The 13,841-nt window shown below is 41.5% G+C and overlaps 1 protein-coding gene across 7 annotated transcripts in view; it reads right to left on the bottom strand.

The window, feature by feature from the left end:
* Positions 1-13,841, bottom strand: part of CFAP70 (cilia and flagella associated protein 70) — a 201,122-nt gene that overhangs the window by 141,018 nt on the left and 46,263 nt on the right. For 6 of the 7 annotated variants that reach the window (XM_033914698.1, XM_033914699.1, XM_033914701.1 and 3 more), the window contains exons 9-10: positions 11,020-11,113; positions 3,661-3,795 (exon numbers count right to left, since the gene is read on the bottom strand). In XM_033914698.1, coding sequence (XP_033770589.1) covers positions 3,661-3,795; positions 11,020-11,113 — 229 coding nt within the window. The remainder of the gene's footprint in view (positions 1-3,660; positions 3,796-11,019; positions 11,114-13,841) is intronic. The other variant, XM_033914702.1, reaches the window with a different exon arrangement.

Here is a 13,841-nt window from a genome sequence, read left to right as displayed (position 1 = left end):
CCCACCCTAAGCCCCCCCCTGCTGCCTCCCTCCCTACCCGAAACAGCTTTTTAAAGAGCAAAAATTTATTGATGACTGACCATGTTCCGTATTGCACCAGTTGCACTAGTTGCTTTTGTCTGATTTTTTGCTTTCCTAGTTGTACCTTTTGGTCATGTACTTGCTTCTGGTTGTCAATAAAAACTCTAACAGTTTTTCTCTAAAAGTGTTGTGAAGGAGTCTATAGGATGCTGCCATTTTCCCTTAGGATACTCCCTCACAGTGTCAGTCATCTTAAAACCCATAGTCCTGCCCAAGAGGAAAGTGACATGGGAGGGATGGAGCAAGGATGGCATGGTTCAGGAAGCATAAAAGTCAGGGACACAGCTAGGTTAAGGATTCCCAGAGGGAAGCAGCAATGCCCCATCCTATTTGCTTCTATTATCTATGTGTGAATAAGGTTACTAGATTTCTTCCAGGTGAAAAGAGGACACGTGGCCCTGCTCTGTTCCGCCTTCAGCCCCACCCCGCACCATTCTGCCTCCAGCACCTCCCCACACAGACCTCATCTCCTCTTTCCCTGAGCTCAATTATCTGCATTTGCAGGGCCTCCGAGCATGCGTGGATGCAACGCAATGACATCACATTGCAATGTCATCACATTGCATCCACGCATGCTCAGAGGCCCCAAGCTCAGGGCCTTACAAATTCTGAACAAACTGCCGGGTTTTCAAAGTTTGTCCTGACACCGAGACATGTCCTCTTAAAAGCGGACATGTTCGGGTAAATCCGGATGTCTTTTTTTTTTTTTTTTCCCAATATTTTTATTTTCAAATTTTTCATAAAGTGAACAAACTATTAAAATACAATTGATGAATATACAATATCACTTTTATATCTAATACATCATGTTCTAAATATATTTTTTCTCCCTCTCCCTCCCCCCACCCTTCTATTACTTTTCAATCATATATTACATATTATATATCATATTATATCATATTATGTATAAATTATTTTCACTACCTCCCCTCTATGTGTGTCACTAAAAAATTATTAAAAAGAAGAAAAGAAGAAGAAAAATTCTATTGTTTATTCATTACAATATTTCGTCAATGGCCCCCATATTTTTATAAATTTAATATATGTCCCTCTTTGTATTGCTATTGCTCTTTCCATTTTGAATATATGACAAATTGTATTCCACCAAAATGTATAATTTAGGTTATTATAATTCTTCCAGTTATTGGTTATATGTTGAATGGCAACTCCTGTCATAATTAATAAAAGCTTGTTATTTTCTGGCGAAATTTGACTTTTTTTTCTCATCATCATTCCAAATAATACTGTATCATATGATATTGATATATGATTTTCCATCAGTTTATTAATTTGTGGCCAAATTGAATTCCAAAAAGTTTTAATGTAGGGACAATGATATAATAAGTGATCTAATGTCCCTGGTTCCAGATTACAGTGCCAGCATTTATTGGACTTGGAACTGTCTAATTTTTGCAAACGTGTAGGGGTCCAAAAAGCTCTATGTAATAAAAAGAACCAAGTTTGTCTCATAGATGCTGACACTGTACATCTTATTCTCCAAGACCAAATTAGTGGCCATTGAGATGCATTAATTTGATGCTTAATCTCAATGCTCCAAATATCTCTTAGACCATTTTTTGGTTTTTTATTCAAATATCCAGATATTAATTTATACCACAATGCGGCTTGATGTCCTAGGAAGTCTGCTTGAAAACATAAGAACTTTAAACTATATTGATTATTTAAAATTTTCCATTCAGGGAACCCAACCTGAATGGCCTGCTTCAATTGCAACCATTTAAAACTTTGTGTTTTATTAAGACCAAATCTATGTTGCAATTGTGAAAAATCCAGCAGTTTACCTTCTGAAATAACATCATCTAGAGATCTAATGCCTGCAATAATCCAGTTCTTCCAAAGGATTTGAGCTCCGCCAATTTTGATCTTGGAGTTTATCCATATAGATTGATTAGTTGATTTGTTTATTGGGATAGGTGTTAATTTATCAATAAACCTCAACGTTTTCCAAGTATCCATTAATATTTTATTTTCTCTATATCTTCTAGGTATGGTAATACTTGGCAGATGAACTAAATTTAGGGGAAACATAAGGCGCCATTCTAAATATAACCAATCCGGTGCATTATCCATAAGTTCTGGGAGGATCCAATACATACCCTGACGTAGAATATAGGCTTGATGGTACCTATAGAAATTTGGAAAATTTACCCCTCCCTCCTTAATTGATTTTTGCAAAGTTACTAAAGCTATTCTAGGTGTTTTACCAAGCCAAAGAAATTTTGTTAAAATACTATTAAGTTTTTTATAAAAGGACCCCTGAAAATAAATAGGTATCATACTCATTTGGTAGCAAACTACAGGTAACATCATCATTTTAATAGTTTGAACTCTTCCCCACCAAGAAATATGTAATGGGTTCCATTGCTCACATAATTCCGTAACTTTTTTTAATACATATTTTTCATTCTCTTTTACAGTATCTTCAATTGTATTTTTAACTTGAATGCCAAGATATTTAAATCCTTCTTCTTTCCATATGAATGGAAAAGTGTCAAATAATCCTTTTACACAATGAATATTTAAAGGTATAATTTCAGATTTATTCCAATTAATTTTATAACCTGAAAATTTACCAAACTTATCAATTAATTCCAATAAAGAAGATAAGGTAGATTCTGGATTTCTCAAATAAAGTAAAATATCGTCAGCATAAGCCGAAATTTTATATTCCATATCTGAATATGGAATACCTTGTATCTCCCTCGTTTGCTGTATTGCTAACAATAAGGGTTCTAATACAACATCAAATAACAAAGGAGATAAAGGACAACCCTGTCTAACTCCCCTCTGCAATTGAAAATCCGGATGTCTAATAACCCTACTGCTACAATCAGGCAGGCCAAGTTCAACTTGGAACTTTGCAACTTTGGATTTTTAACCCAAGTAACTACTACAGTATACATTGGTAATTTTAGGGAATCAAGCCAGAGACAAGTAAAGTGTATGCTGTAGAAGCAGGCCACTGGAGAACCTTGTTAAGGAACATTTTTATGTTTACTTTCTCACCCCCACCTGTGAATGGAACAAGTACTTTACATTTGAAAGGAAGCTCTGGAATGAGAGGGCACAAGATGAAGTTAAGAGGTGATAGGCTCAGGCATAATCTAAGGAAATACATTTTTACAGATGCATGGAACAGCCTCCCAAAATAGGTGGTGGAGACAGAGACTGTGTCTGAATTCAAGAAATCCTGGGATAGGCATGTGGGATCTCTTAGAGTGAGGAAGAGATAATGGTTACTAAGGATGGGCAGACTGGATAGGCCATTTGGCCTTTATCTGCCATCATGTTTCTATGTTTCTACCTCCACTGATTGTGTGGCTCCATTTTGTCCTGGCTCTAGGCCCATCCTCACTCGCATTATCACAGATGCCTAACTTTGGGTGTCATTTACTGAATCTGGTCCATAAACATAACTAGCCTGCAGAACTAGCTCTACTAGATATATCTAGCAGAAGAAACAATACTGGACTGGTGACCATTAATCAAGTTCTGGCACTAACCAAAGACAATTATTGCTCAGGCAATAATTTGTCATACTAAAAGATTCCCTCTTACCTTCTCAAACACCTCAATATCCTGGTAACCTACAATGCGGAAAGCTCCTCTCAGTGATTTCACTCCAGGGTAGAGCAAGGATATTAGGTTCACATAAGCCACACCATGGAAGAAGATTTGAATTTCATCTTCTCCCTGTAAACAGGAAGAAAAACAAAGAAACATATTGCTGGAACAGGCTCTCTCTATGCTCAAATTCCATATCCTAAGAGATTGTTCTGAGGAACTGAGGAATGAAATTCTGGCCCAGTTACAAAGAAAAATGGGGAGACCCAATGATCCACAGTGAAAACAATCCACCGGTGAAAACAAAAACAAAAACTGTGAATACAGATGTTCTGGAGATAATTTATTAAACACTGACATATAAAACCATGAAAATTCAATTAAAAAAGTACAATGATAAAAAATACTGTACTTTTTTAATTGAATTTTCATGGTTTTATATGTCAGTGTTTAATAAATTATGTCCAGAACATCTATATCCACAGTTTTTGTTTTCATCGGTGGATTGTTTTCACTGTGGATCATTGGGTCTCCCCATTTTTCTTTGTAACTGGGCCAGATTTTCATTCCTCAGTTGTATTATTTTCTGGCTAAAAAGGGCCTTATTCTTAAATGCATCCTTGCTGTTTAGGAGGCACCTTACTCTCTAACTTAGAGGTAGGCAACCACAGTTCTCAAGGGCCACAACCCAGTCGGGTTTTCAAGATTTCCACAATGAATATGCATGAAATCAATCTGCATACAATGGAAGCAGTACATGCAAATCAATCTCATGCATATTCATTATGGAAACATTTAAACCTTGACTGGATTGTGGCCCTTAAGGACCATGATTGCCCACCCCTGTCTAGCTATAATATTCCTGTTTAGGACAAGCTCATTCTTCAGCTACATCATTGTTGAGTAAAGGAAGCCTTGTGATCTATAGCGTAATTGTAAACAGTGTTGGCTGCACCATTACTGAACATCAGGTGTTATCATTTTCAGGTCACTCTGGGAATTTAAATCTCATGCCTGTTACTTCTACTGGAAAGTGGAGGAGTAGTCTAGTGATTAAAGCAGAAGGCTGAGAATCAGGGAAAACCAAACAAAACAAAGTTTTAATGACAGTTATTCTTCTCAAATAAAGCGATGCATTCAAAATAAAATCAATCTGTATAACACACAACAAAGAATTATGGTATGGACCCAACACGGTCCGTGTTTCAGTTATGAATAACCTTCTTCTGGGGTCCTATTAGAACATGTGTAAATATATTAATTAAAATCATGAATATATGTGAACAGTGATGGTGATCATGCAATATAAGATTTGAAGAGGTGATGGAAAATAGATGATAAAGAATGTGACTGGACGGAGTGCATTGGAGAATATTCTGAAGAGCGCAGTGGCATACCAAGGGGGGGGTCCGCCCCGGGTGCATACCTTGGGGGGGTGCACAGCCGGCTGTTCTCACTGCCTCTAACGCCGGCCCTGCAGCTCCAGACTTCCCCATACCTGCTCCCCCCCTCTCCCGATCGCTATTATTTTAAATGTTATGGCAGCTGCGGCGCTGTATCCATCGAAGAAGACTTCTAACCTCGGCCTGCCCCAGAACTCTTCCTGCAGCCACCGCCTGCCTAGGCGGGAACAGGAAGCTGCTGTTGCAGGAAGAGTTCTGGGGCAGGCCGAGGTTAGAAGTCTCCTCCGATGGATACAGCGCCGCGGCTGCCATAACATTTAAAATAATAGCGATCGGGGGAGGGGGGAGCAGATGTGGGGAAGTCCGGAGCTACAGGGCTGGTGTTAGAGGGACTAAGAGATGATGGTGCCTCAGGGTCCCGTGTTGGGGGAAGGGAGGAAGAAAAAAGAGTAACAGAAGCATTGGCAATTTGGGGGGGAGCAGGTGTGGGGAAGTCCAGAACTGCAGGGGAGAGTGTTGCTGTACCCAGCTGGTGGGATAAGGAAGATGAGGGAGGGAATGAAAGGAGATGCCCGGGTTTGGAGGGAAGGAGGAAGGTATGCCAGACTAAGGGAAAAGGAAGGGGGAGATCTCAGAGCATGGAGGGGGAGGGAAAGATGGAAGGAAAGGAGAGAAATGCCAGAGAATCAGGGAAGGGCAGATACCAGACTGTGGGGTGTGAAGGAAAGAAAGGAGAAGAGAGAGAGATGACAGAGCATAGGGTTTGGGTTGGTGACAGAGAGAAAAAAAATGGAGAGGTGGCAGAGCTGAAATCAATCATGTACAAAGGAGAGAAGGGGCACAGGATAGATAGTTATGAAAGGAGCATAGAAAGAAGGAAGATGTTGTAGGAAGAGAGAGAAGGCAGACATTGGATGGAAAGGGCAGAGAGGGCAGTGACTGGAAGGAGCGAGACAGAAGGTGAACAGTAGATGGAAGGGGAAGAGAGAGGGACAGACACTGAATGGAAGTGTGGGGGAGAGGAGGGACAGCCACTGAATGGAAGTGTGAGGGAGAGGGGGAGCAAACGCTGGAAGGAAGTGGGGAGGAGAAAGAAAAAAGGGCACATGCTGGATTGAGGGACGAGGATAGAGTTAGATACTGGAAGGGGTGAGGGAAAGAGGTGGCAATTTTAGGTAGACAGTACAAAAGGACATTGATGAGAGGGTAGTATGAAAGTAATCTAGACAGATGCAGAAAATAAATTGAAAAAGAAAATGAGGGAAAAAAGGGAAAGGGATTGCAGAGGAGAGGTGTGGGAGAGGGAAGGAGAGGAGAGAGATGCCAGACCAATGGGGGTGAAAGGAGAGATGGAAGGGGGAGGCATACAGTTTCTGGAAGGGGCGTAGGAGAGAAGATGCCATATAGGAGAAGAGACACGGCAGACAGTGGATAGAAGGAAGAGAGTTACAAGAAGATGAGGAAAGCAGAAACCACAGAAGACAAAGGTAGAAAAAAAAATTCTATTTATTAATTGCTTTAGGAGACATGTGTCACTGTTTCTGTGGTGTTGCATTGTATGCAGAGTCCAGCTTCTTACCGGTTCAATTTAACCTTTGTCTATGCATTTCTATTTTATCCCCCCCTTTTACAAAACTGTGGAGCGTTTTTTAGCGCCAGCCATGGTGGTAGCAGCTCTGATGCTCAGAATTCTATGAGCATCAGAGCTGTTACCACTGTGGCTAAAATCCACACTACAGTTTTGTAAAAGAGGGAGGGGTTAGTTTGTGATTACATATTTCATACTAGGTGAAGGTGTTTTCTGTGTTCTGTGTGTTCGAAAGACATGTTTTTTTTGTTAGGCTTGACTGCAGGATTGATCTGTACTAGCCTGGCTTGTTTAGTTTTACAATGGGTGTATTGATGTTGTACTGCTCACTGCAGTATGTAAGATGCTGCCTTTTCCTAGGTACTCATGTGTGACGTGTGGCTTGTTACTAAAAATCATGTTTTCTGTACAGATGGGGGGGGGGGTCAAAAAATGATGGGCCCCGGGTGTCACATATGCTAGGTACACCACTGGGAGAGCATGCAAAGTCTATGCTGCTGATCGTAATTGTGAATGAAATAGTCAAGTGAGCAAGTTTGGCTGACCAGATTATGATAAAAGTTGGTGAAGTGAACATATATTGAAGCAAGTGAACATACCAGTCAGATTGTGCCACAAATTTTTTTTTTTTTAAGGATCTTTATTCATTTTAACATCTTACAAGTGTATCAATAAATTGACAACTGAAATTAAATACATCATTTGAATTTCTGTCATATTTAACAATAATACATAAAATTTAACCCCTTCCCTCCCAACCCTACCATAACATATGTAATCAAATATATCTTTTGAATTATTCTTTTTTACTGATCTAAACATTTAATACAATTCAGAATTCCCCCCTCCCACCCCTTCACTTGTATTGTACTTATAATGGAAAAATGGTATCTATTCATTACAATAATTTGTCAATGGCTCCATATCTCTTTAAATTTTTTATAATTCCCTTTTTGTATGGCTATTGTTCTCTCCATCTTATAGATGTGACACAATGAGTTCTACCAAAAACTGTAATTAAGCCTACTCCAATTTTTCCAATTATGCATGATATGTTATATGGCGACTCCTGTCATAATCAATAAAAGCTTATTATTGTTTGATGAAATTTGGCTCTTTGTTCTCATTGACATACCAAATAGAATCGTGTCATACGACAAAGCCACAGGATTCTCTAACAAACAATTTATTTGGGTCCAGATTGATTTCCAAAAGGTCAAAATAAAGGGACAATAGTATAACAAATGATCTAATGTCCCAATCTCAAGATTACAATGCCAGCATCTATTAGACTTCGAGCTATTTAACTTCTGTAATCTAACTGGGGTCCAAAATGCTCTATGTTAAAGGAAAAACCAAGCTTGTCTCATAGATGCGGACACCGTACATCTCATTCTCCAAGACCAAATTTGTGGCCATTGAGACACAAAAATTTAAATATGCATGAATGCATCCAAAATGTGTGAGCTGAAATGAATAAAAAGTATAAATAAATAATATATCTTCAACTAAAACACATTGAGATCCTTAGAAACAAAGTGTACAATGTAAAAGGGTCAAATTATCCGATGCAAAAGTAGAGAACAATGATAGAAAACAGGGAAGCCAAGATTCAATTCCTGCTGATATTCCTTGTGACCTTGGACAAGTTACTTTATGCTCTGTTGCCTCAGGTACAAACTTATAGCTTCCTTTAAATGTGTATTTACAAGATTTAACATGCATTGTTTAATGCAAGCTCCATTATTCTTGATTGGGGTCTATTGCCTATGGGACTAACTCTATAAATTAGTGCTAGCTTTTACACACCAATTGTGTTGGGAAAAATGCTTGAGTAACTGAATAAATTAATGTAAACTGTTCTGAGTTCCCTTGGGAGAACAGTATAAAAAATTGACCGCTCCTTATTATGACTGGGATAGCCATGTAGATGATCACTCACAATTGGAAAAATTACGATCGCCTTAATTTTCCTTTCTGGTGGGCAAATTTATTCTTATGCTATAGGTATGAAAAGATGAATGCTGATATGTTAGGGCATAGTAATGCATTTAAATTGGTGTGGGGCCCCTTGAAGTCTTTTATCACTTCATTATAATTGTCTCTTATTTTTACTTTTAGTGAGTTTCTATACACATCCAGGGTAGGGTGGGAGGTTGGGTGGGGAGGGTTATTTCTTTGTTGTAGTCTTTGTTTATATATACATGCATAAGTACTAGTAGGGGGTTATTCTTTATGTAATTTTATTGATTGAAAATAAGTGCTTACTGTTATGGCTACTGTACTTTTTACTGATTTGAAAATTAATACAGATTAATTAAAAAAAAAGAAAATTGAATAAATAAATAAATAAAATATACATGCATGTGTGCATGTGAGGGTGTGGGTTGTATAAGGTTGGATTTCTTTAAGAACACTCACTCACTGAAGCGGAGCCATCTTAACAATAGGCAAGTTAGACTGACTGGCCAGGAGGGCAGAGCTCAAGCAGAGAGCAAGAAGTTAAAAGCCTATTAGCAAAACAGTACCAGAAGGACCAGAATGAGGAGCTTCTCAAGGTGTTCTGGCTTGGCTGAAGTACCTGAGGCGAGTTCCAGGAACAGTAGTGGCCCTAGCTCAGATGTTTCTACCCTGTGTTGTGAAGAAACTTGCAAGTCTTTGCCTCCAGGGATTGGATGGGAGCTACCGTATATACTCGAATATAAACTGGGATTTTGGGGCTATAAAAATTGGCCCAAAAATGGGGGTCCCGGTTTATATTTGAGCCAACAATACACCCTTTTCCAAAATTATTGCAGGCTGCTGCTGCCAGGCTCTGCACCTTGCCCCCCTCCCTTCCCTAGCCTCAGACCTCTAGTGCCGATCCCTGGTGGAAGTGCAGCGGGCAGAAGCGAACTTTCTGAGTTCCTGCCCCGCTGCTAACCGGCTAAAATGAGTTTCTTTGGTACAAGCAGCTGTGCAATTTGGCGCTGCTGCTCGGTGCTGAACAGCTTCCTTACTGTGAATTCTTGAGAGCCAGTAAGAAAGCTGCTCAGCACCGAGCAGTAGCGCCAAATCACATTCCTGCTCGTGCTGCTCAGCGGCTGAAGAAACTTGCAGCTGCTGGTTAGCGTGGGGCAGGAACTCAGAAAGTTCACTCCTGTCCGCTGCACCTCCACTGGGGATAAGCAGTAGAGGTATGAGGCTAGGGCAGGGTGCAGAGCCTGGGAGAGAGGGAGTGTGCAGAGTCTGACGGGGGAAGGAAGGAAGGGTGCTGGGTGCAGAGCCTAACAGGGGAGGGAGGGAAGGAACAGTGCTGGGTGCAAAACCTGACAGGGGAGGGAGGGAAGAAAGGGTGCAGGGTGCAGCGCCTGATGGGGGAAGAGAGGGGAGGGAGGGGAGGGTGCTGGGTGCAGAGTCTGTCATGGGAGGGAGGGAAGGAAGGAAGGGGGCTGGGTGCAATGCCTGACAGGGGAGAGAGGGAAGGGTGCTGGGTGCAGTGCCTCGCAGGGGACAGTAGGAAGGAGGCTGGGTGCAGAGCTTGGCAGGGAGGCGGCTGGGTGCAGAGCCACTTAACTTATATTCAAGTCAACCATTTTTCCTCTTTTTGGGGAGAAAAAGGGGTTCTCGACTTATATTCGAGTATATACGGTAACTAAAACCAGCCTAGGTAGACCAATTACCCTTTGGCTGTGGGAGCTGTGAAGCCATGTCTGGGACAGGCTGTTGGAAATGTGCCTGTGTTTGAGAAAGTTGTGAATCTATGTCAGGGATAGGCTGCTGAAACTGACTATGCTTGAGGAGACTTTACCAGAAGTAACAAGCCTGTGAGAAAACAGGGCTGGCTATTTTTCTTTGTGTACATAAATAAAGTGGTTTGACTTTTACTTGCAATCTGTATGTGCCATAATTTGTGAGGCCCTGCAGCCAGCCACTAATCCACACTACCACAGTACATATACAGGTATATGCCAAAATTCTGCCTAAGTGCAGTTCTGTAACTACAAGCCTAACTAACATAGTACGCATGTATCTGACAGTTAGGTGCACACATTTACACTAGGTCTATGTTTACTGAAAGTGTTATGTCTAACAGAATATGTACGTATATATTAATTTATGATAGTATTTTATAAAAGGAAAGTAAATGCCTATGTTCCTTAATAGAATGTGCGCCAATCAGATGTCCTTTGTTAGAATTGCCTTCTATGAGCATAACTAAAACAAAAATGTTAACACAGGTTAGGAAATGGGGGTTAACAATCGAAGAGCCTCTGGGGACAACTTACCATGAGTTACCAATGAGAAGTTGTAAGATAAAGTCAAATCTTACTCTAAATTATACTTACTTTAAAGCCAAATCTGACTCTAAATTATGCTTACTGCTTTTCCAGGCTTTGGTTTGGCCCCAGCAGCAATAGGAATTCTCATAATCTCTACAGGCCAGTACCGGAACTCTGTAATGCGTTTCTGCAAGCTGCAATACACAAAAACTTACTTGGTGATGCCACTCTATAGTGTTTTGGAATTCATACCTTCTTAGTACTAAAAAATTATAAAAAATTTTATTACAGAAGGTAACAGAAATGTGTGAGCAATGGAATCCTTTATATCATTCTTGATGGGGGAGAGTTCAAACAATCAAAATGATGATATTGCCCGTGGTTTGTTATCAAATGGGTATGATACCAGTTTTTTTTCAGGGGTCCTTTTATAAAAAATTAAATCATATTCTTATAAAATTTGTTTGGCTGGGTAAAATTCCTAGAATCGCTTTAGTATCTCTACAAAAGTCAATTACAGAGGGTGGGGTAAATTTTCCCAATTTTTATAGGTATCATCAAGCCTATATTTTGCGCCAGGGTATGTATTGGATCCTCCCAGATCTCATTGACAATACCCAAGACTGGTTGTGGTTGGAATGGCGACTCATGTTTCCTCTACGTTTCTGTCATGTTCTCAGCATCAAAATGCCTAGATTGTATAAAGAAAACAGAATATTAATGGATACTGTAGCGAGGCCGGTGCCTGTAAATCAGTGTGACTCCGGTCGAAGCTCACGACAGCGCTACTCCGGCGTGCTTCCCATAAAGGAAGGAAGTCCTGCTGGTCACTGTTCAATATCAATATGGATAAAGATTCCAAAAGAGTCAATTTAAAGTTCATTAAGTCTCACTTTATTGTGGTGATACACTGGAGGGGAGACTTCAGGTCAGTCTTTTCTCCAAGCAACAAAATAAATAAGTCCAAAACAAAAATAGAGCTGACAAAAAAAAATCCTGTCTCAGCTCTCACCTTCCTGCAGGTAATCCAGGTAGGTAAACAAACAGTTCTGAATACAGCTGCCTTCAGCACCAGGCAGTTACTTAATAATGCTAGTATCACTTTCATGCAGTGCTGTGCCCAAGCCCCAGAATAAGGCAGGCTTGGTCCCAACCAACTTAACAGGAGTTGGTGGGGGAGGGGAGTAGCTGAAACCACCATATACTTTCTGTTACACAGAATGCCACAAACGGCCCCACAATCCCAACCAGGATGTCAAGTGGTTTCCCCCCAATTACTACTCCCTCACAGTCCCACACTCTGCAAGGACTCAAAAATGTAGATTTAACTAGAGCAGAACCTTTAAGTTCAGAACACAAAAAAAAACGTTTTTTGGGGTTTTTTTTTTCTTTCTTTCCTGCATTAACCCCGCAGTGCAGCACAAGTCTCACTCCTCTCTCGAGAGAAACACATTCACTGAGCAGCAGACAAAATGGAATTTAACTTAGGCATATAACAAACTACCCAGACCTGCCACTTAACTCTCCTCCATGGGAATATCTTCAGGCAAGCTGGTATGCTCTTGGCAGTCCATTAGTTCTGGTAGTGCTGGCTGGCTGGCAACAGGGCTAGTAGCTGTATCCACCATCTCTATGTCCTGAGACTCAGGAGAGCAATCTTGTGAGACCCCTTCCTGGGCTGGCCCAGGGTAAACTGACTGTCTCCTCCTCAGAGCAGCCTCTAATACGTTGAGGCGAACACGCCCTGTTCTCTGAGGAGGAGGAGGGGCCGCCTGCACCTTCTGCCTAGCTCTCTTAGGATTTTTAATTATCTCCTGCAGCTGGGAGTTAGCAGTGGGAGTAGACTTCCTCAGAGGCTGTTCCAGGCTGTTATCCCCAAAGGCTTCTACTCCCTGGAGATCAGCTATCTCAGAATTAAAGGGAAATGCAGGTTTTTCCCTAATCCTGGTCACAACCCTATCCCCGTGGTTGGCTCTTTGTATGGCTGGGCCAGGACTAGCTAAGGGCACGTCTGGCACAAGCCGAGCTTTAGGGATAGGATTGTGACATACCCTCACCTTTAAGGGATGACCGCCCTGAGATCTCAAACCTGACTCTGTACTTTCCTGCATCCTAGACAGGCTATCCACATTCACGCTCAATCGCCCTGGCCAATGCAGTACCCTGAACCGAAATGTCTGAAGGGCCAAATACCAATGGGTGAGACGGGAGTTATTATTCCGCATCGTATTTAACCACTTCAGCGCTGCGTGATCAGTTACCAGGGTAAACTCACGCTCCTGTAAATAATGTTCCAGGGTCTGCATCGACCATTTAGCGGCCAGACATTCCAGCTCCACGGTCGCGTAATTCCTCTCATTGGGATGAAGCTTGCGGCTTAAATATAATACCGGGTGTTCCACCCCCTGAACTTCCTGACTCAGTATGGCCCCTAGACCTGTGCCTGAGGCATCAGTTTGAAGGATCAGGGGTTTGGATAAATCAATGGACCTAAGCACCGGGTTTGTGCATAAGGTTTTCTTGAGGTCCTCCAGTGCCTCTCTACCCGAAGCTTCCCATCCCAGTGTGTCTGGCCTATCCTTCCTCAACATATCTGTGAGTGCCGATGCCCGGGTGGCGAAGTCGGGTATAAACCGTCTATAGTACCCGATGAGCCCCAAGAACCCCCGGAGTTGCTTCTTCGTGGTGGGGCGCGGGTAGTTCCTTACACACTCTACCTTGTCTACGAGGGGCTTGACCTGTCCTCTTCCCACCACATATCCCAGATATTTGACTTCCCTCTGGCCCAAGTAACATTTTTTTGGGTTGATCGTAAACCCTGCTTCCCTTAAAGAGTCTAATACCGCCCTTACGTGCTCTAGGTGTTGTGACCAACTCCGGGAATGAATCACAATGTCATCCAAGTAGGCGTCCGCATAGGCA

The sequence above is a fragment of the Geotrypetes seraphini genome, chromosome 11, assembly GCF_902459505.1.
Source record: "Geotrypetes seraphini chromosome 11, aGeoSer1.1, whole genome shotgun sequence".
Lineage (NCBI taxonomy): Eukaryota > Metazoa > Chordata > Amphibia > Gymnophiona > Dermophiidae > Geotrypetes > Geotrypetes seraphini.
This window is presented reverse-complemented; position numbering and strand designations above follow the sequence as displayed.